Below are 26,775 nucleotides of genomic sequence, written 5' to 3'. Positions count from 1 at the left end.
CCAGTAAACCTCCTTTGAACCGCCTCCAATGCATTTACATCCTTCCTTAAATAAGGAGACCAAAACTGCACACAGTATTCGAGGTGCAGTCTCACCAATGCCCTGTATAACTGAAGCATAACATCCTCACTTTTATAAAGGCTAAATACTGCAGATGCTGGAAATCTGAAACAAAAACAAAAAATGCTGGAAAAGCTCAGCATCTGTGGAGAGAAAGACAGAGTTAACGTTTCGAGTCAATATGACCCTTCTTCAGAGCTAAAGAGAAGTAAAAATGTGATGAAATATAAAATGCTTAAGGGGGTGGAACAGGTGAAGCTGGATAGAGGCAAAGGTGGAGGCAAAGGAGAGATTGCAAAATAAGTCATGAACAGAAGGTCAAAGGGTTGTTAATACTGGCTAAAGGAGGTGCTAATGGTGACATTAAGAGTGGAAAGCAGAATGTGATAATGGCCGGACCAGGGCAAGCACTCTCGAAAGTGATCAATGGCCCTAGTGGGGGTGGATGGGGGGAGGGGGTGGTGGTGGGAAAAAAGATTGAAAATAGGCTAAAAGCTGAGGATAAAACAATGAATAAAAATGGAAATAAATTTTAAAAAAAAATAATGAAAATAAGTGGAAAAGAAATCCATCTCCTGCGCCTCTGCCCTCAAACCTTCCTCTCCCTCCCAGAATCATGATAGGGTCCCCCTTGACCTCACTTTTCACCCCACCAGCCTCTGCATTCAAAGCATCATCCTCCGCCATTTCCAGCATGATGCCACCACCAAACACATCTTCCCTTCACCAACCACCCCTGTTGGCATTCTGTAGGGCCCGCTCCCTCTGGGACACCCTGGTACACTCCTCCATCACACCCAACACCTCAACCCCCTCCCACGGCACCTTCCCATGCAATCTCAGCAGGTGCAACACCTGCCCCTTTTCTTCCCCCCTGCTCACCATCCAAGGGCTCAAACACTCCTTTCAAGTGAAGCAGAGCTTCACTTGCACTTCCCTCAATTTAGTCTACTGCATTCGCTGCTCCCAATGCGGTTTCCTCTACATTGGAGAGACCAAACGCAGACTGGGTGACCGCTTTGCAGAACACTTTCTGTCTGTCCGCAAGCAAGACCCAGACCTTCCTGTCGTTTGCCATTTCAACACACCATCCTACTCTCATGCCCACATGTCCGTCCTTGGCCTGCTGCATTGTTCCAGTGAAGCTCAACGCAAACTGGAGGACCAGCACCTCATCTTCCAACTAGGCACTTCACAGCCTTCTGGACTTAACATTGAGTTCAACAACTTCAGACCATGAACTCTGTCCTCCATTCCCACCCCTTTTTGATTCCCCCCGCCCCCCTTTTCTATATTCATTTTTAGGTTTTTATTTTTATTTATTTTTTCCACTTATTTTCATTATTATTTTTAAAATTTATTCCCATATTTATTCATTGTTTTATCCCCAGCTTTTAGCCTATTTTCGATCTTTTCTCCCCCTGACCCCACCCCCACTAAGGTCACCTGTCACTTTCGAGAGTGCTTACCCTGGTCCGGCCATTATCACGTTCTGCTTTCTACTCTTAATGGCACCATTAGCATCTCCTTTAGCCTGTGCCACTACTATTAACAACCCTTTGACCTTTTGTTTATGACATCTTTTGCAATCTCTCCTTTGCCTCCACCTATCGCTAGCTTTCTTCCCAGCTTCACCTGTTCCACCCACCTTAAACAGTATATATTTCATCACATTCTTACTTCTCTTTAGCTCTGAAGAAGAGTCATACAGACTCGAAACGTTAACTCTGTCTTTCTCTCCACAGATGCTGTCAGACCTGCTGAGATTTTCCAGCATTTTTTTATTTTGATCCTTACTTTTATGTTCAATCTGTCTCATAATAAAGGATAGCATTCTATTAGCCTTCTTCAGTGAAGGAACGTCATTATATTTCCAAGTCAGGATGATGTGTGGCTCGGAGGGAACTTGCATCTGCTGCCCTTGTCCTTCCACGTGTTAGAGGTTGTGGGTTTGGAAGGCACTGTCTAAGGAGCCTTGGTGAGTTGCTGCAGTGCATCTTGTGGATGGTACACACTGCTGCCACTGTGCATCGGTGGTGGAGGGAGTGGATGTGGAAGGTGGTGGATGGGGTGCCAATCAAGCGGGCGGCTTTGTCCTGGATGGTGTCGAGCTTCTTGAATGTTGTTGGAGCTACACTCATCCAGGCAAGTGGAGAGTATATTGTTGTTTGTATTTTGTTGCCAATTCTCTCCAATGCTTTTTCATGAAGACAGTGTTCCCTTGGAGAGTGAGTTTTACTCTCAGTGCCACTACAGAGATTGTATCGAGTGTATAAATCACTATCCATTTTACCATTACCATCCTATAGGGATCTTTAAAGTAAATTTTTATTGCCAACTTAAAGATCCATTTTCTTTCAGGTTTTATTGTTAGTGGGAAAAATATAGGCCACAAAAAGCTGAGGTATAAATGCAGAAAACCAATTAGTGGAAAGAATTACTATTTTGAACATCACCAACACTCAAGTCAAGCCAGGGACAGAAAAGCTAAATGCAGGCTATATTTATCCATATAGTTAATGGAAGGGGCTCACCATCAATCAACCCTTAGATAGTCACTTTTTAATTTAAATTAAAACTGCAGAACATATGTTTACTGTGGATACAACCATATACCTGCCACCTTGATGGTGACTCACTAAAAATTGTTGGCAATAGGGAGGTAGCTGTGAGTTTTCTTTTAATACTTAATGTCCTGGTCGAATCAGCCTTTGATCTGTGACTGCAGTCACTGTACCAGTGCACTGCAATCACTTTCTACACACCTAACTTGGGAATGAGAGCCTGACATTGTCTGTTGGATATAGGATATGCATCCAACAGCAGTGCTACCAGGTGATTCAGGTCCGAATGACAATCAGTCATTTTTCTGTTGAGGCGCACACACATCACATAAGTGACCTGAGCCCAGTAGTACATATAACACAGTGTGCCTGCTCATCACGTGGGTGTAATTCATATACCTTCCAAGGCCTGACTTTTGTAAAAGGAACAATAAGGAAATTTGGGGGGAGTTTTGTTTTCATTCCTTGTTATAGCATACAAAATATATGGCCAGTTGCAGCTTATACCGAAGATCTGCAGGGAGATAATGTCCTCTTGTTCCACCAATGTGTGTAAAGCTACTTATATAACACACTGCATGTGACAATGTAGCATTAATGTCTCTCTATGCTGATTATCTTGACAATGGCAGTAAGATAACCTCCAAGTGACTGCTTCTCGTTGCCATGGGATGCTACCACCTCTGGCAGCTTTCATCCCATAACACACAGTGTATTGCTGAAAAGAGACACATCCGGCTGAAGCTTTCCATCTTGCACACGCCAGAACAAATGCAAGAACCCCAAATTTCAAACGATCATAACAATTTATACTACAGGAGGAAAGAGGTACTGATTGGCCAAGGTGTTGCTATGGAGAAAGCAACGGGCAAACAAGCTTTCGTGAGTTTGTAGAGTGTCGAGGTTCAATGTGCCAAATCACTTGCTTTATTCATTGTTACTGAAATACTGTGGAATAAAAGAATCAGAAAATCATTATAAACACCAGTCCTATTGACAATGGCGTGTGTTTGTCTTCATCAGTGCCAGGGCTTTTTATTCAACACATTTTGTTCTAAATTGTAAAACAAAGTAAGTAACATTTCAACATAGCAACCCCTATTGTCTGCATCCTGTATTGTGCTCCCTGCTGCCTGCATCCCAGCAGAACACCCACTACTGCCCATTCCCTGGTACAGTGCATCCTACTGTCTGTTTGCCAGTACATCACCTCCAATTGTCTGTGTGCCAGTACAGTATCTTCGACTGTCTGTGTGTCAGCACAGTGCCCTTACTATGTGGCAGTGCAATACCCCTGTCTGTGTATCAGTCCAGAATCTCCTATTATTTGTGTGCCAGTACAGCACCCTAGTGTGTCAGTGCAGTATCCTTGTCTGTGTGTCAGTACAGTATTCCGACTGTGTCAGTATCGTATTCCTGTTTGTGTGTCAGTATAGTACCCCTGTCCGTGTGTCAGTGCAATATCCCTGTCTATGCATCAGTGCAATATCCCTGTCTATGCATCAGTGCAAAATCCCTGTCTGTGTATCAATACAGTTTCCCTGTATGTATGGCAGTACAGTAACCCTGTCTGTATGTCAGTACATTATCCCTGTCTTTCAGTACAGCATCTCTGTCTGTGTGTCAGTACAGTATCCCTGTCAGTCCAGTATCCCTATCTGTGTCAGTACAGTATCTCTATCTATGTCAGTGCAGTATCCCTGTATGTGTCAGTACAGTATCCCTGTCTGTGTGTCAGTACTGTATCCCTGTCTCTGTGTTAGCACAGTGTCCCTATGTGTCAGTGCAGTGTCCCTGTCTGTGTCAGTACAGTATCCCTGTCTGTGTGTCAGTACTGTATCCCTGTCTGTGTGTCAGTACAGTGTCCCTTTCTGTGTCAGTACAGTATCCCTGTCTGTGTGTCAGTGCAATATGCCTGTCTGTGCATCAGTGCAGAATCCCTATCTCTGTATCAATACAGTATCCCTGTGTGTGTGTCAGTACAGTATCCCTGTCTGTATGTCAGTACAGTATCCCTGTCCGTGCCAGTTCAGTATGTCTGTCTGTCTGTATAGTATCCTTGTCTGTGTATCAGTACAGTATCCATATCTGTGTCAGTACAGTATCCCTGTCTGTCAGTACAGTATGCCTTTCTGTGTGTCAGTGCAGAATCTCTGTCCGTGTGTCAATACAGTTTCCCTGTGTGTATGGCAGTACAGTATCCCTATTTGTATGTCAGTACAGTATTCCTGTCTTTCAGTATCCCTGTGTTCCGGTACAGCTCCTCTACTTTTCATTGGACTGGGGTCCCCAAAAGTACCCCTGTCTGTCAATACAGTACCCCTGTCTGTGTCATTACAGTATCCCTGTCTGTGTCATGACAGTATGCCTGTTTGTGTGTCAGTGCAGTACCCGCTATTGCCTGTGTTCCAGTACAGCTCCTTTACTTTTCATTGGACTGGGGTCCCCAAAAGTGATTAAATAATACTGTACCACTTTTAAACAAAAAATTGTTAAAAGACCGTATGCGATGCATCCTCAGCTCAGTAGAGATATGCCTTGTTTCCAGTCAGATTGTTTTTTTACAAATATATTTCCCTTTGATATCATTATTGACACTGTTGGATGTTCTCATTGAGCAAGTATTGCAATTGACAGTGGTTTTGGTTCATGGAGATTTCAACAGAAGAGAAAAGTTGGTTGTCAATGTGAAACGTGCACAATTAATGTTGTAAAAAAGGTCTGGGCTGGTTTCTGGGAGGTGTGTTCCAACATCATCTTCTTGTTAGCCAGATGCCGAGTTGCTAAGTTCTTGATGGTAGCTCGGTCCTCATTCCTGACCATCCCAATACCAGGCCTGTGCTTTATAGGCTGTCACAGAAAGTCTACAAAAAAACAGCTATGAAAAACTGGAAAAGGGTCAAAGAAGTTACAATTCAGAGACACAATTAGACTCTGGTGTGTCTGCAGGTCCTGGTGGTTCCTGACGCGGTCGCAGAGGTCGAGGTCGAAGGTGACTCATCGTCTCCTGTGTCACTCTGATCGTCCTTATTTAGACCTTGGCTGCTGATGTGGCTCTGGAGAGCTGCAGGCGTGAGCCATTCCTTGGGAAGGCAACTCTGGAGGAATGGGATGCAGGAACTAAAGTATGCCAGCCTGTTCACCCAGCGGGGAATCTCCTTCCCACAGAGAATCTGGAAGACAACAAGAATGGCCTCAGACAGCGTAAACCACCTTTTAACCACACCGTGGGCGACAGAATGAAATTCTGAGTGCAGATCGCTTAACAAACTTACAAAAACAAAGGGAGCATCTCTTCTCTAAAAATAGTTTTTAGTTCATTTATGCTAAGGTAAGAAATGTAAGTCCCGAAGGATTTCAGGATATCCAGTATCAGAGTAAACCATTCAGAGTTCCAAGATTTAAAAAAATCTCATAGACCTAATTTTGATCGTTTTTTTAGCAGTTTGTGGATTCTGAATCTCTGCTCCACACACACACATGGTATTAAGCTGGATCTCACTTTTACAGGCACTGTCCCCCTGAAAGAATGCAATCAACATAACATATCTTCTTTTGCATGTCTTCATGTTTCTTTCTCCCCTGGAGAGAAAGGTTTTTAAAAATTCTTTCATGGGATGTAGGCATCATTGGCGAGGCCAGCATTTATTGCCCATCCCCAATTGCCCTTGAACTGGGGCAGTGAGTTCAACTGCCGTGGCCATTTCAGAGGGCAGTTGAGTCAACCACATTGCTGGGAGAGTCAGTGTAGGCCAGACCAGGTAAGGATGGCAGATTTCCTTCTCTAAAGGACATTAGTGAACCAGATGGGTTTTTACAACAATCGATGATAGTCATCATGGTCACTATTACTGAGAATAGCTTTATAATTCCAGATTTATTAATTGAATTCAAATTCCACCAGTTGCCATGGTGAGATTTGAACCCATGCCCCCCCTCTGCAAAGTATTAGCCTGGGGTTTCTGGATTACTAGTCCAGTGACATTACCACTAGACCCACTTTGCAGGCTGAATACCAGCCTATTGAATTGCATCGTGATCAAACCAGGCGTAAACCCAGGGCAGTGGTTCAGAGGCAGGAACACTACTGAGCCATAAGACCTCCACAGCATAGCTGATTCTAAAATATACAGCATAATACATGGAATTTGTAAAACTGCCTGTGATATAAATCGGAGCATCCTTCCGAGCTTTATCATGACGCAGTGTGAGCATAAATAGATGTCGCCTTACTTCAGAAAGTGTTACTGGTTCATGTCAGTTTTGAGTTAGCTTTATATAGATAGTTCCTCAACAATCTGACAACGTAGCAATTAGGCAGAAGTAGTGTCGCAATTAGTCCGTCTGCAAGGGTAGGAAGTGCATCATGAGTTGTCTAATGCAAACCATTCACATCAAAGCTTTTGACAGCAGTGTCTAAGGGAAAGCACTTCACCAACAAACAACAAATAAATGAAAAACAATTGTCAAACCTAAATTAACCAGTCAATCTTGCACAGTTACAGAAATGCTGCTGCATGTGAAGTTATCTTGAAGCCAAATAAAACTGTTCCATTAACATTCTGTCTTGACACCCCATCCACCAGCTTAAACATTCACTCCCTCCACACCGACGCATAGTAGCAGCAGTGTGTACCATCTACAAGATGCACTGCAGCAACTCACCAAGGCCCCCATAGACAGCACCTTCTAAACCCACGACTGCTACCACCTAGAAGGACAAGGGCAGACATATGGGAACACCACCACCTGGAAGTTTCCCTCCAAGTCACTCACTATCCTGACTTGGGAATATATCACCGTTCCTTCACTGTCGCTGGGTCAAAATCCTGGAACTCCCTTCCTAACAGCACTGTGGGTGCACCTACACCACATGGACTGCAGCAGTTCAAGAAGGCAGCTCACCACCACCTTCTCAAGGGCAATTAGGGAAGGGCAATAAATGCTGGCCTAGCCAGCGATGCCCACATCTGGTGAACAAATAAATAAAATAAATGCCTGTTTCAGGGTTTGGGAAATCAAACTGGACTGAGACCACGTACAGGCAGCCAGCAATTCTTAAAGGGGAGGTGTACTTTGACTGCAGGGAGCCAGCACCTCTTAAAGGGGAAGTGTACTTTGACTGCAGGGAGCCAGCACCTCTTAAAGGGGAGGTGTACTCTGACTGCAGGGAGCAAGGAAACATTCTCAAAGCCACAAAATGGCTGGAAGAAGCTGGAACCCAGGTTCTTGGACAGAATTTTAGAGGTGCTAGCCCAGACTATTGACAGGAGGAGGGCAGAGGGCTCTCCAGATGATGCATCCTCAACCAATGAGAAGAGGTCGCTAAGAATACCACAACATTTGCTCAGGGCATGGCTGAATTACAGAAAAACTTCAATGATCTCGGATGAATTGTCAAGCTAAGAATTTCACCTCTTACTTCAATTTCTCTCTGCTTACACTTGCACCACCGACAGTGTCATTATTCACAACACTCTCTTCTCCTGTTTCCCTTCACTCTCCTACGATTACTGCACTACACTTTATTACATCAACTTCTTTCCCTGTTCACGCTCTATACCTGTCACTCTCACCGTTATTTTCAACCCACACTTCCCCAAAACCTTAGTGCAGGAGAAGGTTGAACATAACTTGCAGCAAGAGTCAGCAGCCACAATAGGCCAAACCTGCACACCATTACCTCTCTGGAAAAGCAACATGCTGGACATCACGGACAGATGGAGCATCATTGTGACTGGTAGCAGTGGAGGAGGTATCATACTGCATTTCTTTACACCCTAATTCTCTTTGTCTCTCCTGACTCCTATCTCACCATACACACTCTGCCTGATGAACTGCAGTTACTGATTTCTCTCTGCTCTCCCTTTCCACTAAAAGCTAAGCCTTGTCCCCCCACCCCTTGCCTTTCAGGTCCAAATGCCATTTCAGAGAGAGGAGGTCCAGCCTTCCTGAAGATTCACTGTCACTTGATATGAACCTAGCAGCCCAGAGACTGGAATCCCATGCACTATAGTGGATAGTTAGAGGAGAAGTCTTCACGTGACAAATCACTGGCCACATTTGTGCAGGATCTAGGGCAGACGGACAGGTCTATCATTGAAGGCTGATGAGCATGCCATAGGAAATGCTAAGTATGCTATGGAAAACTAAGTGTGCTTTTTGGAGGGCCCTTCTCCAATCTTGGTCTATCCTAGGACCTGATTTGTCACGTGCTAAATACCCACCAATATGTTGTACTAACAGGCAGGAAGGATCCTTCACCAGCGCTATCTGAAGGAATTATGGGCAGAATTTTGCCCTTGTCGGGCGGGCTTGGCGGCGGCTGGGCAGGGGTGGTCAGGAAGCTGACCACCGCCCGCGATCAGGGCAGGACGGCGATTTTACGCTGGCGGGCCAATTAAGGCCCACCAGCATGAAACGCGAGCAGCAGCGCTCAGTGCTGCCTGTGCGGGCAGGGGGAAGGCGGGCGAGCATGTCCCCCTGAGGCACAGAGTTGCCTCAGGGAGATGAACAGTTTTAAAAATCAGACATAAAGAATTTAAAAATGTTATAAAACATGTCCCCTCATGTGACTCTGTCACATGGCTAGGGACATGTTGTAAATGAAATTTTAAAAAAAATTTATTTTATTTTTATTTGCTCTTGGAAACCCTATCTCGCCCATGGATGAGGTTTCCAAAAAAATGCAAAGGCCGCTTGGCCTTTTCGCCTGCCTGCCAACCATAAGGTTGGATGAGCAGCGTAAATTTTGTTTCAATGACCTTGTTAATGGCCTTAATAGGCCTTTTAATTGTTGGTGGGCGCGCTGCTGACTCTGACGCACGCCCGCCGACTGGAATATCGCGCGACTGCGTGTTGACATCAAGACACTCACCCAATGTCAATGCGCTTCATTTTATGCTCGAGGGGGTCAGACACCCGCCCACCGAGATAAAAATATGTAAATATGCCCTATGTAATAGTCACGGAGTTGCCGGTTTGTTATTTTTGGCCACAATTGACTTCTCGGCATTTTGTGGTCTGTTTCAGACTCTGGAGAGTTAATTTTTATTGCTGAGAAGAAGGGTTTGATTGCCTTCTAATGATGGCATGGTCTTGTGGTGCAGTGGTAGCATCCCCACCTCTGGGCCAAAAGCTCAGGGTTTAAGTCCATCTTCAGGACTTGATGGCCATGGAAGGTGCATTTATATCATTGCGTCATATGTCAAACAGGTTAATTACCCATGTTCAGCAGTTCCAAAGAAGAGTCATATTGGACTTGAAATGTTAACTCTGTTTCTCTCTCCATAGATTGTGAAGATGGATATTATCTTTTTTAATATATTTGGGGATATGGTGGTATTCTGTAAAGAAGGCTGTGTGTTTGTGCATCCATGGGTAATTAAACCGGGGGATGGTTAGTAAAGACAGCTTGTCTGTGGGAACTGAGAGAAGAAAGGTAAAGGTGCTAGATGCAAGCATTTGTAATGAGAGGCTATGGTGAAGTTGGAATTACAAGTAAATAAGTTGGATTTTAAAATTTGCATTAGGTGATAGGTAAGGACTTTATTTTTCAGCTGCTAAATTTCAAAGGGTTTTTAAGGGGCTTTTACAACTCACAAAGGTTTCATAAGCAAACAAGGGAAGGTTATTAAATTTTATCGGAACAAACAGTGGAGGCAGGCGGAAGACATGAAAGGTTTTTATATTTTGGAAAAGTTGAGTTCAAAGAAATGCTTAGGACAATAGAGTCTAGGATGAGAGGGGGAAAAAAAGATATTTAAGTGACATGTTTAGTCGAGTTGAGGTGGTGGGTGGGTAGATGCCCTGAGACCAGCTCTGTGTTGAGAAAAGTTATGAATGTGAAGCAACCATCCAGTTTCAAGCCAGAAAAGTCTTTGTTTCCAGAAAGCAATCTTCTTTTGAACTTCCTTCAGTTTTCCACTGCAGAGTGGAAGAGAGTGAATACTTTATTAAAGTAGCAGCAGTTTTTGCCTTGGGTAATACTGGATTTTTATGGTTAAAAATCTATAAGGGAGCTATTGCCAAGTAGTTTACTTGTGTGTTCTGACCAAGTGGGTTTTTTGGGGAATGTTTTGTAAAACTGTTTCAACTGTGTCATTTTAATCTTGTGTGTTTAAGTTTTTTTTTCTTCTTGTTAATAGATCTTTTAATTTTAAAATCCTAAAAGTGTTACTGGGATTCTATGCTTCTGGGGTCAGTTGTTTTCCCCTTGTTTTCAAAATACAGTTATGCTCAGTAAGACATGTTTCTTTCCGGGATTTCTCTTGCTCAGCGAATAACCCCAGCTGAGTTTTTCCAGCATTTCCTGTTTTTCTTTCAGGTTTCCAGCATCCGCAGTGTGTTGCTTTTATTTTAGGTTCATTATCAGCCTACAAATCCTTCCAAAGTACTTCATAACAGGCAGTAAGAGTGGGGGAATTTCCTGGTCAGGCATACTGCAGGAGGCAATGCTAAGCCACTGCAGTACTTTGCCAAGCATAATCATGGACCAATCCAATGGAAATCCGTGGTTGCCAATGCGCTCTTTGGGCATGGTACTAGAAAGAGGAGGACGAGCCTTATAACCTGTTTGACTGCAGCCATGAGACATATAGCAGGGCTGTCCTCATGACTAGAGTATGAAGAGAAGCAGCATAGAGGAGAGCAGGGACAAACAGCAGAAGCAGCAAGTGAAACACAGAGCTAAGCAACTCCACAACCAATGGATCAGATCTAAGCTCTGCAGTCCTGCCATATCCAGTCGTGAATGGTGGTGAACAATTATCAACTAACTGGAAAAGGAGATGCCACAAATATCCTCATCCTCTGTGATGGAGGAACTGTGCAAAAAATAAGGCTAAAGCATTTGCAGTAGTCATCAGTCAGAAGTGCCAAGTGGATGATCTATCTTGGCCTCCTTTGGAGGCCCCAAGCATCGCAGATGCCAGTCTTCAACCAATTTGATTCACTTCATGTGATATCAAGACACAGCTGAAAGCACTGGATACTGCAAAGGCTATGGGCCCTGACAATGTTCCGGCAATAGTACTGAAGACTTGTGCTCCAGAACTTACCACGCCCCTAGCCAAGCTGTTCCAGTACAGCTACAACACAGGCAACTGCTCAGCAATGTCAAAAAGTGCCCAGGTATGGCCTGTACACAAAAAGCAGGACAAATCCAACCCAGCCAATTACCGTCCCATCAGTCTACCCTCCATCACCAGTGAATTGATGGAAGGGTTTATCAAAAGTGCTATCATGCAGCACTTGCTTAGCAATAACCTGCTCATTGAAACTCAGTTTGGGTTCCGCCAGAGCCATTCAGCTCTCATTACAGCCTTTGTTCACACTTGGGCAAAAGAGCTGAACCCCCGAGGTGAGGTGAGAGTGACTGCTTATGACATCAAGGCTGCATTTGACAGAGTGTGGCGTCAAGGAGCCCTAGCAAAACTGGAGTCAATGGGAATCAGGGGGAAAACTGTCCGCTGGTTGGGGCCATACCTAGCACAAAGCAAGATGGTTGTGGTTGTTGGACGTCAATCATCTCAGCTCCAGGACATCACTACAGGGGTTCTTCAGGGTAGTGTCCTAGGCCCAACCATCTTCAGCTGCTTCATCAATGACCTCCCTTCCACCATAATGTCAGAATTGGGGATGTTCGCTGATGATTGCACAAAGTTCAGCACCATTCGTTACTCCTCAGATACTGAATCAGTCCATGTCCAAATGCAGCAAGACCTGGACAATATCCAGGTTTGGGCTAACAAGTGACAAGTAACATTTGTGCCACACAAGTGCCAGGTAATGACCATCTCCAACAAGAGAGAACCTAACTATTGCCCCTTGACATTCAATGGGATTACCATCACTGAATCCCCCACTATCAACAAACTGGGGGTTACCATTGACCAGAAACTGAACTGGACTAGCCATATAAATACTGTGGCTATAAGAACATGTCAGAGGCTAGGAATTCTGCAGCGAGTAACTCACCTCCTGACTCTCCAAAGCCTGTCCACCATGTACAAGGCACAAGTCAGGAGTGTGATGGAATACTCTCCGCTTACCTGGATGAGTGCAGCTCCAACAACACTCAAGAAACCAACATCCAGGACAAAGCAGCCCACCTGATTGGCACCCCTTCCACAAACATTCACTCCTTCCACCACCGACACACAGTAGCAGCAATGTGTACCATCTACAAAATGCACTGCAGAAATTCACCAAGGCTCCTTAGGCAGCGCCTTCCAAACCCATGACTGCTACCAGATAGAAATATAAGGGCAGCAGATAAATGGGAATACCACCACCTGGGAGTTCCCCTCCAAGCCACTCATCATCCTGACTTGGAAATATATCGGCCAAACTTCACTGCTGCTGGGTCAAAATCCTGGAACTCCCTTCCTAACAGCACTGTGGGTGCTCCTACACCACGTGGACTGCAGCAGTTCAAGAAGGTGGCTCACCACCACCTTCTCAAAGCCAATTAGGAATGGATGATTAATGCTGGCCCAGCCAGTGACACCCTCATCCCGTAAATGAATTTTTAAAAAATCCCTCAGTGTAAATCTGGCTTGTGACCACAAGCAGTAGATCATGCTGGCTTGTTTATTCTAGCAGCAGACAATGACCATTTCATCTTGCACCTTTCATCTTCTGAGCCATCTTTATTGCTATCAGACCATCAGGTTACAGGCTGGCTATAACTTAATAATACTCAAAATAAAAATGGAAACTTTAAGCATATGAGGTTTCCTTCAGGCTCAGCCTGGAGCTGGTGTCTGTCTGCTGGGAAATATGGGATAGGTCTCTGGGTATGGTCCATGACTCCCACCAGGAACCTCAGGCACAGCTGCAAAGCAGGCCTAAAGTGGGAGCCTTGCTGTCATTACTTTCAGAGAACAGCTCATGGAAGAGTGCTTCACCTGAATCATCCCTCCCATCTCACAATCCTTACTACCACCATCCGATTGCCTTCCTTCAGTCCAGCCTTTTGGGTCTTGCTCTCACTTCACTGTAAAAACCAACGACAAATGTGGAAGAAAACGCAAATTTATCAACCAGTTCAATGCCACTTGAACCTAACAGTGAACAGAAATACAACAAGAGCTTGTATTTATATAGGGACTTCAGTGTGACAGGACATGCACAACAACATTATAAAACAAAATATGACAACGAGCGACACAAAGAGATATTAGGGCTGATGACCAAAACTTTGGTCAAAGAGGTAAGTTTTGGAGAGTGTTTTAAAGCAGAAAAACAAGGTTTAGGGAGGGAATTCCAAAGCTTAGGGCCTTGGCAGCTGAAGGCACAACTGCCGATGGTGGAGTGGCTAAACTTGCCAAGAGGCCAAAATCAGAGGAGCACAGACATTTCAGAGAGTTGTGGGACTGGAGGAGATTACAGAGGTATGGAGAGGTCAAGCCACAAAGGAGTTTGAAAACAAGGAGGGGAATGTTAAAAATCGAAGCATTCCTCAACCTGAAGCCAATATAGGTCAGAGGGCTCAGGGGTGATGGGTGAACGGGATCTGGCGTGAGGAAGCAGAGTTTTGGGTGAACTCATGTTTATGGAGGGTAGAATGTGGGAGAGCAGCCAGGAGTGCACTGAAAGTGTCAAGTCTGGAGGTAACAAAGGCTTGCATGATGGTTTGAACAGTGGAAGAGCTGAGGCACGGGCGGAGCCGGGACATGTCACAGAGGTGGAACCAGGTGGCATTAGTGATGGTGAGGATATGTGGTCAGCAGCTCATCTCGGGGTCAAATATGACAGTTGCCAGGGAGAGAGATAGTGGCGTAGGAATGGAGTTAATAGCTGGAACCAAGGACAATGACTTCAGTCTTCCCAATATTTAATTGAAGGAAATTTTTGTTCATCCACACAGGTGCTGGATAATCGGGCTGACAATTTAGAGACAGAGACAGTGGTATGGGGGGGGTTGGGGGGGTGTGGGTTGAGAGAGGCGGTGGTGTTAAAGCTGAGTGGCGCCAGTGTACATTTTTTTATTTTTTCATGGGATGTGGGCTTCGCTGACCAGGACCAGCATTTATCGCCCATCTCTAGTTGCCCTTGAGAAGATGGTGGTGAGCCGCCTTCTTGAACCGCTGCAGTCCACGTGGTGTAGGTACACCCACAGTGTTACTGGAAAGGGAGTTCCAGGATTTTGATCCTGCAACAGTGAAGGATTGGTGATGTAATTCCAAGTCAGGATGGTGCCTGGCTTGGAGGGGAACTTCAGATAGTGCACCTTCTGCCCTTGTTCTTCTAGTTGTTAGTAGTCACAGGTATGAAGGATGCTGCTGAAGGAGCCTTGCTGAGTTGCTGCAGTGCACCTTGTAGATGTGGAAACCAATGTTGTGTTTTCCAATGATGTCGCCAAGGGGCGACGTGTGGATGAGAAACAAGAGGGGACTAAGGATAGATCTGTGGGGGAAATGGAGTGGAGTAATGGAGGGAATGGAGTATAAAAATAGGAAAGTCTTGCTAAAACTATGCAAGGCACCAGTTAGGCCACACCTGGTGAATACTGTGAACAATTTTTGTCCCCTTATCTAAGCATGATATACTGGCATTGGAGGCAGTCCAGAGAAGGTTCACTAGGTTGATCCTGGGGATGGAGGGATTTTCTTATGAGGAGAGGTTGAGTAGGTTGGGCCTGTACTCATTGGAGTTTAGAAGAATGAGAGGTGACCTTATTGAAACATATAAGATTCTTAGGGGGCTTGACAGGGTAGATGTTGAGAGGTTGCTTCCCCTTGTGGGAGAGTCTGGGACCTGGAGGCCTAATCTCAGAGTAAGGGGTTACCCATTTAAGACAAATGAGAAGGAATTTCTTCTCTCAGAGGGTAGTCAATCTGTGGAACTCGTTACCGCAGAGGGCTGTAGAGGCTGGGTCATTAAGTATATTCAAGGCTGAGATAGACAGGTTTTTAATTGGTAAGGGAATCAAGGATTATGGGAAAAAAGCAGGAAAGTGGAGTTGAGCATTATCAGATCAGCCATAATCTCATTGAATGACGGAGAAGACTCGATGGGCCGAATGGCTCTGCTCCTCCATCTTATGGTCTTATGGAGCCCAGAGATAATGGTGCAGGAATGGGAAGAGATGCCATTGATGGCAGTTCTCTGGCTACAATCAGCTAGATAAGAATGGAACCAAGCAAGCACAGCCACACCCACTATGAGACAACACTGGAGGAGGATGGTATGGTCAATGGAGTCAAAGGTCGCAGACGGAACGAGGAGGGGTAGTTTGTATTTGTACAGTCACATAGGATGTCATTTGTGACTTTGATAAAAAGCTATTTTGGTAGTGTGGCAGATGTGGTAACCTGATTGGAGAGATTCAAACATGGAATTCTGGGAGAGATGGGCACAAATTTGGGAGACAGCAACACATTCACGAGCCTTATAATGAATAATTAATTATGAATCACCCTTGTAACTGGCCTTAGTACCCATCTTGTGTGCATATTTATCCTTCCTCATATTCCTACAAAATGTGTTTTCCCAGTGGCTGTAGTTTAGGAGGTGAAGGTTGCTGAGCTTCCATTGAGGACACTTCAGATGGCCTGTAGTTGGTGAAGGCGAGCAGTTTTGGGCCTTGAAGGCCCAGCTGCAGACTTCAGCATCATGCATGGGTTGAGATGGCACTAACAAGGGCAAGGTGCCACTGTGTGGGAGACCGAATCGTCCTGAAAGAGGTATTTTCCATGGATCCAGAGCCACCTCCTGGGGTTGTGCCTCAGCACCTCCTTCAGCTTTGCTGGAGACCAGAGTTCAGGAGTGATGTGACTCTCTGGAAACTTCTGTTAACAATGACCTCCAAAACCAAGTTGGTGGCCATCTGAGCTTCTACAGCAGGAGAGGCTCCATCATGGTCATGAGCACCTTTGTAATGTCCATTGGGCTGACCACTTAGAATCATGGAATGGTTGCAGTGCAGACAGAGGCCATTCGGCCCATCATGTCTGTTCTCACTTGGTTCATTTTAGGTAGAATGCTGTGCATAGAGCTGGACCCCTCCAGGCTTTGTAGCAATGTGTGCAATACATCACTGATGAGTTTCATAGTACACCTAGCATTTCCTGATATATTCCTGTTGTAGGATGGCCGAGTTGTACTATTAATGATAGAATTGATCTGCAGGCACTTCTTGGGTGGAAACATTAATTTTATTTACAATATACTCAGCAGCAACTACACGTGTGCTTTCAACCCCAACTCTATCTCTGCACTGACTGCTGAGGTAGCCAGTGCTAATCTCCTATTGGTTACTACACATCATGTGATCTCTCCTAACAAATATTCTTCTTAAAGGTACATTGCACACTAAATAAAACCATAATTACTACAATTCTCAAGGGCCTGCTATGGTAGGCTGAGCCATCAAAGCACCAGAGTCCTCTGCAGCAGAGCTTGTATGTGATCTTGCTCAACAGTGAAGTGGCACCTATGGTGTCCGATCCTGTACCCTAGCTCCTGCGCACTTCTGCCTAGTGAGTCACCATGTGAAGACCCTTCTCCCACCTCCTTCTTTCCCGAGGAGAATTGAAAGTAGTTTTTATCAGTTCACCCTTTTCCAGAACACAGTGGTATGCACTTCAGTACACTTGGCAAATTATTTGCTTGTAAGTTTGTGAAGGGAAATTTGCAAATGTTTCCATTTGGTTCAGTAACCATTTTCCCTGCTCAAAATTACAATAGGTTCCTTCAGACATACAACAGCCTGTTGGGGTAGAGTTAAAACTAGAGCAGAAGTTCCACACTCTGTGTAATGTTACTGGTGGCTCAAAGGCCTGTGGCTGAAAGCCAGCACTGCTTTTTTCCCTTTATTCTTTCATAGGATGAGGGTGTCACTGGCAAGGCCAACATTCATTGCTCTTCCCCAATTGCCCTTGAACTGAATGGTTTGCGTGACCATTTCAGAGGGCAGTTAAGAGTCAACAACATTGCTGTAGATCTGGAGTCATATGTAGGCCAGAGCAGGTAAGGATGGCAGATTTCCTTCCCTAAAGGACATTAGTGAATCTGGTGGGTTTTTACAACAATAGATGTTAGTTTCATGGTCACCACTACTAAGACTAGCTTTCAATTCCCGATTTATTAATTGAATTTAAATTCCACCAGCTGCTGTGGTGGGATTTGAGCCCATGTCTCTAGGGCATTAACGTGAGCCTCTGGAATACTAAAATAAAAGCAAAATACTGCAGACGCTGGAAATCTGAAATAAAAACAGAAAATGCTGGAAAAACTCAGCAGGTCTGACAGCATCTGTGGAGAGAGAAACAGAGTCATACAGACTCGAAACATTAACTCTGTTTCTCTCCCCACGGATGCTGCCAGACCTGCTGAGTTTTTCCAGCATTTTCTGTTTTTACTCTGGATTACTAGTCCAGAAATATTACCACTATCTAAGAGGTGGTCAATGTTAAGAGGTAGTTATGTTCACACTTCTATTTAGGAAATAGGCTTCTCTGGTCAAGGGGGCTACCTTCTCCATCAATTGTGCACACTTGCTAACAACTGTATCAAAAACTCAACATTGAAGAAGTTGATCAAGGGGTTTCCAATGGTTGGAATACCTGCTTCTCTTAATTGGTTCTATGAAACAAAATTACAAAGCAACAGAATGTGTCAACAATAGAGTAATGAAAATAATTTAGAGAATATTGCTTTTCCAATTCTGAACTGTGGGGTAGTTTACTGCTATGTTTATGTCCAATGTGAGCTTGGTTAAGATTGTGCCAATTGAAATGAGTTTGAGACTACTAAAATGGGAGTGGGCTAAGAGCGGATTGGGACTGCTGAAGATGGGAGTGCACTGAGAGTGGATTGAGATTGTTCAAGATGGGAGTGCACTGAGAGTGGATTGGGACTGCTGAAGATGGGAATGCACTGAGAGTGGATTGAGATTGTTCAAGATGGGAGTGGACTGAGAGTGGATTGGGACTGTTCAAGATGGGAGTGGATTGAGAGTCGGTTGAGATTATTCAAGATGGGAGAGTTGAGAGTGAATACTGAACTCAAATAGTCATGGGTTAACAAATGCAGGATGAAAGCCAAGGCTGAAAGCTGTGCAGATTTGTGTGAAAGGTATTTATAGAGTTTAGATTAATGGAGTATTTGTATTGTCTCCCAGGGTTATCTGTGAACTGCCACTAACATTGCCCTCTGGATGTGCAAAATATCATAACCTCTTCAAATATTAAACAAAGAAGGAAAAAGCCTTATTTTCCTTTGAGATTTACAGCAGGGCATGAGAGCAAATGAAAAGAGATATTAAAGAATGAAAGGCAGCATGCTCTTGTGCTGCATGCTGTCTAACTGAATCACTTGGTAAGATGACAGCTCTCATTTGACATTCAGTTTGTTATCATGGGCAGAATTTTACGTTGGGTGTGTGGGCGCGCGCCCAAGCGTAATATGACGCGCAATGACATTGGGCGTGTGTCCCGACATCATCGGGCACTCGCACGACATTTCGTTTGGCGGGTGCGTATGGGAGTCGGCTGTGCACCGGCCGATAATTGAAAGGCCGATTAAGGCCATTAGCAAGCCAACTAAAATCAAACTAACGCTGCCCATCCAGCTTTACGGTTGGCGGGTGGGCGAAAAGGCCAAGCGGCCTTCACGTTTTTAGGAAATCTCATCCACGAGCGGGATAAGGTTTTCTAAAGCAAATAAACATTAACTAAAAACTTTATTTTTGAATTAACAACATATCCCAGCTCATGTGACAGAGTCACATGAGGGGACATGTTTTAAAAAAAATTTTACTGTCTTTATTAATTTTTTAAAAAGCGCTTCAATCTCCCTGAGGCAGCTCTGTGCCTCAGGGAGATTGAAGCACTCTTTCGCGTGAACTGCACGCCAGGCCCACTCTCCCTCCCTCCCCCTACCCGCACAGGTAGCGCTGAGCATTGCCGCCCGCGATCCATGCAGGGCGGGCCTTAATTGGTCCACCCGCGTGAAATCGTGGCATGGAGCTGATAGCGGGCAGTGAGCGGCGGGCGGCTTCCTGACCGCCCCCTCCTGCTCCCGCCGAGCCTGCCCGACGAGGGAAAAATTCTAGCCCATGTTTTATTTCATTCTTTCAGTTTTCTTGTACATCTTTCAGTTTTCACATATCGTCCGTCAAGAGCAACCTCTGACGTTTTAGGCTTCTTTTCATGGAGCTCTGTTAGTAATTGCACTGGTTCAGAAGCAGAATTTTGTTTCATTTACCCGGGGGCCTTATTGTTTACACTTTGGCATAAGTTGGAGCTCGGTCAGCAGTAACTTGAGTGTCTGCACAAAATAGACATCCAAACAATACCATAATGCTCTCGTTAGATTACTTCACTTAACTGATGGGATGGCTGGATCAATGTGTGCCTCATGATGGGACTGATTCCACAAAGATGCAGCAGAAGAAGGTGTTTGCAGTGTTTATTCCCAGAGGTATATTGGGTGCATTTCTGTTTGGATGAAAAGGGGGGATCTGATGTAATTTTTTGGGGGGATGTTTTCAGTTCAGCAATGTGGTGGACTGGGGAAATTTGATCTTGTACCGAGCGACAGATGGCATCAGCAGCAACACCACTGACAACTCATCAGCAATTTATTTATTTTGCATTATTGTTTAATGTGCTTGATTTAAGAGGGCAGAACAAGCATTGCTCTTTCTCTTTCTTGCTTCAGTATGAACTGTGCATGTTGCAACTATTGTGCTAAGCTGATCTTGTCCAGAAAACTGCCTCGCAGTGCGCACTACATCTGGACATAAAAAGGCAAACACCCCAAGCTTGCTTGAAATTCGGCCTCAGGCCTCACCTACATCATGCCGGCAAGTGGTGGATGCCTATTGGATATTCCAATGCAGCTTGTTGATTGGGGCCTTCTCAGGATTGGCCAGTTCAGATGCTGAGCCAGCCTGCAGATATGGCTTGGGAGAGATGAGGGTGCAGTTAAAGTAAACAGGGAAGAGGCGAGTGTGAGCTGGTACTGACCTGTGGTATTTCTTTGGAGCTGAGAAGAACACTCCAGCTCCACCTTAAGCTAAGGAAAGAAGTTGGCCTGGATTTTGTGGTCAGTGGTGCAGTGACAGGGTTGCAGCTGACTTTAAAGAAAACATCCCTTATAGATCTCCGTGGTGTGGATTGACCCTTTCCAAATATTAATTTAATCTTAATGCTATCTATAGGGGATCTCTGTTGACCAGCAAGAGTGATGTCATCAAGTAGGCTGAGCAGCCAATCATGTTGAAGAATTCTCACAGACAGAAAGCCAGGAAGTAACAAACATGTTTTATCATTCATTCAAAATTTTATAATTTTACAGAAAATGAAATAAAAATTGGGACTTACACAAGTTATTAAAGTAGAAGCTGAAAAATCATAAACATTTTTTTAAAGTGCTTTTTACTGTTTTGAAAATCTTCAGCAAATTCTAGGCTTTTTTTTAACATGAGATAACAAAATTTCACATTTCACAAATATAACATTTGTTTTTCTAGGTTAAAGAGGGTGTTTAGCAGTAATTATGAACATCATGCAACATTAAAAGCCCAGTTACATCTCATTCAAAAAGGTGAGCTTTTCATGAGGTTTTAAACTGATCTATATGGGGCCTATGGGCTATATCAGCTGTGGCACAGTTGATAGCATAGTTGGCTTTGAGTCACAGGTTCTGGGTTCAAGTCCCACTCTAGGACTTGAGCACAAAAATCAAGGCTGCGCTCCAATGCAGTCTTGAGGAAGTGCTGCAATGTTGGAGGTGCCGGGTGTGACATTAACCCAGGCCTCACCTGCCCTCTCAGGTGGACGCGAATGATCCCACGGCGCTGTTTGAAAGGAGAGCTGGGGAGTTATCCCTGGTGTCCCAGACAATATTGATCCTTAATCAACATCACAGAACCAGGATTACCTGGTCATTACCATCTTGCTGTTGGTGGGAGTTTGTTGTGTGCAGTTTAGCTGCCACATTCCCTACATTACAATGGTGACTACATTTCGGAAGGTTAAGATGTCCAGTAGTCATAAAAAGTGCTACATAAATGCAAGTCTTTTTTTCAGCGAGGCTAACAACATAAAAAGGGAATGGTCACGTCAAATCTGTGATTTCCATCTGCGAGGGCTTTGCACCTGGTGGTGGAGCTGGGAATCATCGACAGCAGCTTCTGGATCTCCACATATAACAGCTCATATGTGGATGCCAGGAGCTGTTGCCAGTTTCACAGAGTAATGAAATGGAATGCTAACAAATCCAGTCCTTTTCCTGATCTTCGATAGCTTCCTTCAAGGGATGCTGGTTCTGCCAAAGAACACATGGAAATGCTGAGCGTGGGGCAGAGCAGAATATGCCCTGAGCACTTTCTACTGAATTTGGCAGGGGGATCCTTAAAAGAGGCAAATTCAAGGGGTCTAACGCATGTTCTAGGCCAGCACACCCAGACACGTGGAAGGTGCCTCCAGTCAATTTGATGCACTTCTCGGAAGGAATCAACATGTGGGATCATGTCTGAGAATTGGTTCCCCTGCCTGACTTCTGCGCACAAAAATCAAACATAACAAGGAACCCAATTCTCCCCCAAAGTGCTGAGGAAGGTCTTTGTGTTGTTAAGAGTGGGTCAAGGTAGCAGTGGTCAGGCGCAATGTACATTTCTCGATGCAGTGGCAGTGCAACCTAAGAAGTCCACCCTTTACTTACTCACATCATTGCACTCCAAGGGTTAAAAGTGGGCGGAATGGACTGAAATGCTGTCTTGACTACAATCTCAATTCATGCCTTATGGTCACGTTTCTTATTCTTAACACATTACTCTTGATCTGTCTCCTGGTTAAGTACCCACTTCACCATGAGCCAATTGCTGTCTATCTCATTAATGTGCGTGTCCTGATACTGGACATTCCCAGAGTTGGGCCTTCCCTGTTATTCACTACCTCCTACTCACACTCCCAACAATGCATGTGTTCTGTTATTGACTGTCTTGTACTGCTGACCTCAGCCAAATGGCACTGATTGATGAATATACATTGGATTGGGCCAATTCTCATGCTTTTTTTTTTACAGTATTTGTGTTGTGGCACACAATGTAATCCTACTGTATGTCCTGTTGTGCAGTAGAGGCGTTGGCATGTTTGGAACATTTAATAAATGCAATTGAAATGCAGCTTTAATGTTGGTCAGGTGCCAGCTATGAATTATTAACTAAGTCAAAGCTCCAAAGTTGTGTGGCTTGGCCCAGCTAACAGTTTCTGAGGTTGCTCAAATGTTGCGGATCAGAGATTACAGAAAGCAGAATAAATAAGTATCTTTGTACTTTAACAACTGCTGCACTCCCATTCCTCCTCTCCCCCCCCACCATTATTTTCCAAATTATCCAGGGTACTGAGGCACTTTGTCTGGGAGCAATCTATGTCAGGGTCCAGTAAAACGATAGGTGCGTTAAACCATTTCTTACTGTTATGCGGGTCATGTGACTGTATAGACCAATCAGCCCTAAGCGTGGGGAATCTTAGGGACGGAGATTTTTAGCTGTTTTCTTGGAACAAACATGTAGTCTCCTCTGAAGCCTGTTAATGAAGTGCACTGCTCCTTACAGCAAACCCGTCCAGCACTCTCCAAGTTTGTTATAACTGGTGATGAGAATAAAAAGCGCCGACGCAGCATTCCGATATTTTAAGGGAATAAAAGAAGTATACTCACCAGCAATGCCTCACCTTGGCAGAATTGACCCGTCTGACTCACCTGTCAATACATTGAGCAATTAAGGTTCTACTTTGTAGCTAATGAATTAACGGCGGAGGAGAAACAGAAAGCAATTCTCCGGCGTGTCCGCGAGAGTAAAGCCTATAATCTAATCCATAGCTTGACGGCTCTGACTGCACCAAATTCCAGATCCTTCACCAATCTGGTCGACCTCGTGAAAGGACATTTTCAGCCTAAACCCTCTGTGATCGTGCAAAGATTCAAGTTTATTTCTCGAGTTGATTGCAATGTACACAGCGAAGTTACAACAGTTAAAGGAGCACTGTGACTTTGGTGATACTTTAGTCGACATTTTGCGAGATTGTTTGATAAACAACATAAATGATGAGGCCATTCAGCACCATTTGCTTGCAGAAGTTGCGATAGACCTGAAGTGCGCCATGGAGATAGCGCTAGCAATGGAGAGCGCTGAGACGGACTCGCAGGCTCTGCAGAGTGTGCAGCATGGCGCCGTTTTACAGCTAGGGTGAGAACCTGACCCTGGGTGTGGTGCGAAGATCAGGGAGGCTGCAGTGAAGCAGGACACAGTCCCTAATAGAAAAACAAAAAGAAATACTGGGGGCAGCTCACCAGTAACCCAGAAGTTAAAGTGTTACCGTTGTGGGGGAAATCATGCACCCGATGTCTGTAGATTTAAAGAGGCAGAATGCCACTACTACCACAAAAAGGGCAAGTTGTTAAACAGTGCAGGACTCGATCAAGACAGCCATTCAGACAACAGGACAAGTTAAATGAAGTGCACAATATAGATGAGCCAGAAGTTACTGAGACTGACGTTTATTCCCTACACAATCTGAAGGCCAGGAAAACTGAACCAATCACTGTTACACTTCAAATAAATGGAAAGCCTCTGCTTATGGAGGTGGACACAGGAGCATCGACCACAGTTGTGGGAGAACACATCTTTAAATATCTCAGAGAAGATACCCAGCCAGTTTGGGGAAAACCTCTGCTCAGTTAAAAACATACACAGAAGAAGCAATACAAGTGATAGGCATCACCTCTGTACGTGTATCATACAGACAACAGCTCAGCTGACAATAATTGTTGTGATTGGAGAAGGACCTAGCCTTCTGGGCCACAATTGGTTGAAGGAAATCAAACTAAATTGGTCAGAAGTTTTTCGGGTCAGGACTGGAGGAATTCCAAAGTTGTTGAAAAAGTATGACAGGGTATTCCAAGATAAGTTGGGGAAAACCAAAGGTGTACAAACTAAAATATACGTTGACCCTGAAGCAACTCCCCGGTTTTTTAAGGCAAGACCTGTGCCTTACGCTCTGAGAGAAAAGGTTGATATGGAATAATGTCATTTGGAGAAATTAGGAATAATATGGCCAGTCCAGTTTTCAGAGTGGGCAGCACCCATAGTCCGTGTACTAAAACCAGGCCAAACCATTTGCATCTGTGGGGATTATAAATTAACTGTAAACAAGGCTGCGAAATTAGACCAATACCCAATCCCAAAGGTTGAAGATCTGTATGCTAAACTTGCAGGAGGAAGATCCTACACTAAACTGGACATGAATCATGTGTATCATCAGCTCGAGCTGGACAACACATCAAGAAGTGATGTCACCATAAACACGATTAAGGGCCTGCACCAGAATACACGCCTCCCCTTTGTTGTGTCCTTCACCTGTGCGATTTTCCAGAGAACAATAGAAAGCTTACTACAAGGACTCCCCCGAGCTATAATGTACCTGGGTGATGTCCTAATCACAGGATCCACAGAAGCAGAGCATGTGGCAAACCTGGAAGAGATTCTGAAGAGATTTTTAGAGGCTGGTGTTAGTTTAAAAAGAGAAAAGTGCACCTTCCAAGCAAAGGAAGTTGCATATCTGGGTCATTGAGTGGATGCCCAAGGGTTGCATCCATTATAGGAGAAAGTCAGGGCCATCAAGGAAGCGCCCTCTCCGACCAACGTCACGGAGCTCAAGCCTTTTTTGGGCATGGTAAACTATTATGGTTGATTTTTGCCTAATTTATCTGCAGTGTTAGCCCCTTTACACTTATTATTGAAGAAGAACCACGGATGGTCCTGAAAAGCTCAGCAAGAGGAAGCTTTCACTAGAGTTAAGAAGCTTTTACACTCGTCGTGTCTGTTAGTGCACAATGACCCGTCTAAGGAATTGATGCTGACTTGTAATGAATCTCCCTATGGAGTAAGAGCAGTGTTGTCACACAAGATGGAGGGTGGATCTGAAAGACCGATAGGATATGTATCCAGGACCCTCTCTGCAGCCGAGAAAGGATACTCGCAAATTGAAAAAGAGGGCTTATCTATCGTATTTGAAGTAAAGGAGTTCCAGCAATATTTACATGGTCGACACTTCAACATTGTGTCAAATCACAAACCACTGTTAGGTTTGTTTAGTGAAGATAAGGCAATCCCACCAATAGCTTCTGCTAGAATTCAAAGATGGGCTTTAATTTTGTCAGCATACGAGTACACCTTTATGCACCACCTAAATGCAGACACCCTCAGTCGTCTCCCTTTGTCAGGTAGTATTACACATGTTCCAGTACCTCAAGAGGTAGTACTTGCATTAAATTTCCTGGACTCCTCATCAGTCTGCATGAGACAGCTAAAGAATTGGACAAATCGGGTTCCAAATTTATGAAGAGTCCATGAACAAGTGTTACAAGGATGGTCAAATGCACAAGTTCCTGAAGAATTAAAATCCTTCTTTGTACATAGATCCGAATTGAGTTGACAAGAAGGTATCTTATTATGGGGAGAAAGAGTAGTTATCCCTATGCAAGAAAGAGAACCATTATTAGTAGAACTCCATAGTGCGCATCCTGGTATTTCGAAAATGAAGATGCTCACACAAAGTTATATCTGGTGGCCGGGTATAGCCAGTGATATCAAAAAAATGGTGAAACACCATCTCCAGTATCAGCAACACTGCAGCAACCAAGCAGAACTTGTCCGTTTCAGCCCCACTGCATCCATGTTAGTGGCACACAACTCCTCCTGCGACCACCGGTTTAACGCCTTCAGAATTGTTAATGAAGTGCCAACTCTATACGAGATTGAGTCTATTATTTCCTAATTTAGAGGGGAAGGTGGAGAGAACCAGGAAGTCAAAGTAAATCATGATGTTCACAGTGAAGGTCGAGAGTTTACTGTGAACGAAATTGTGCAGCAGGGCCGAGATGGGTCCCTGGAACAATCGTTTCTGAAACAGGTGCTTTATCTTATCAGGTAGAAGTGGAAAACAGGACTATTAGGAAACATGTGGATCATCTCAGAAGTCGAGAAACCCTCCAACAACCAATTAATCCACCTGAAACCAAAATCAAGACTTCGACACCTGAGGTGCCAGATCGACAAAGAGACATACCTGATGTCTCTGCTGAAGTAAATAATTCTGAACTACCATTGCCTAGGGATGTCCCTGAGCTGTAG

At 44.5% G+C, this 26,775-nt stretch overlaps 1 protein-coding gene across 1 annotated transcript in view; it reads right to left on the bottom strand.

Annotated features, from left to right (window-relative positions):
• Positions 1 to 5,522: 5,522 nt before the first annotated feature.
• Positions 5,523 to 26,775, bottom strand: part of LOC144693422 (deubiquitinase DESI2) — a 114,937-nt gene continuing 93,684 nt past the window's right edge. The window contains exon 7 of the mRNA XM_078563299.1: positions 5,523 to 5,797. Coding sequence (XP_078419425.1) covers positions 5,552 to 5,797 — 246 coding nt within the window. The 3' untranslated portion in view covers positions 5,523 to 5,551. The remainder of the gene's footprint in view (positions 5,798 to 26,775) is intronic.

Source organism: Cetorhinus maximus, chromosome 18 (genome assembly GCF_964194155.1).
Source record: "Cetorhinus maximus chromosome 18, sCetMax3.hap1.1, whole genome shotgun sequence".
In the NCBI taxonomy this organism is placed as follows: Eukaryota; Metazoa; Chordata; class Chondrichthyes; order Lamniformes; family Cetorhinidae; genus Cetorhinus; species Cetorhinus maximus.
This window is presented reverse-complemented; position numbering and strand designations above follow the sequence as displayed.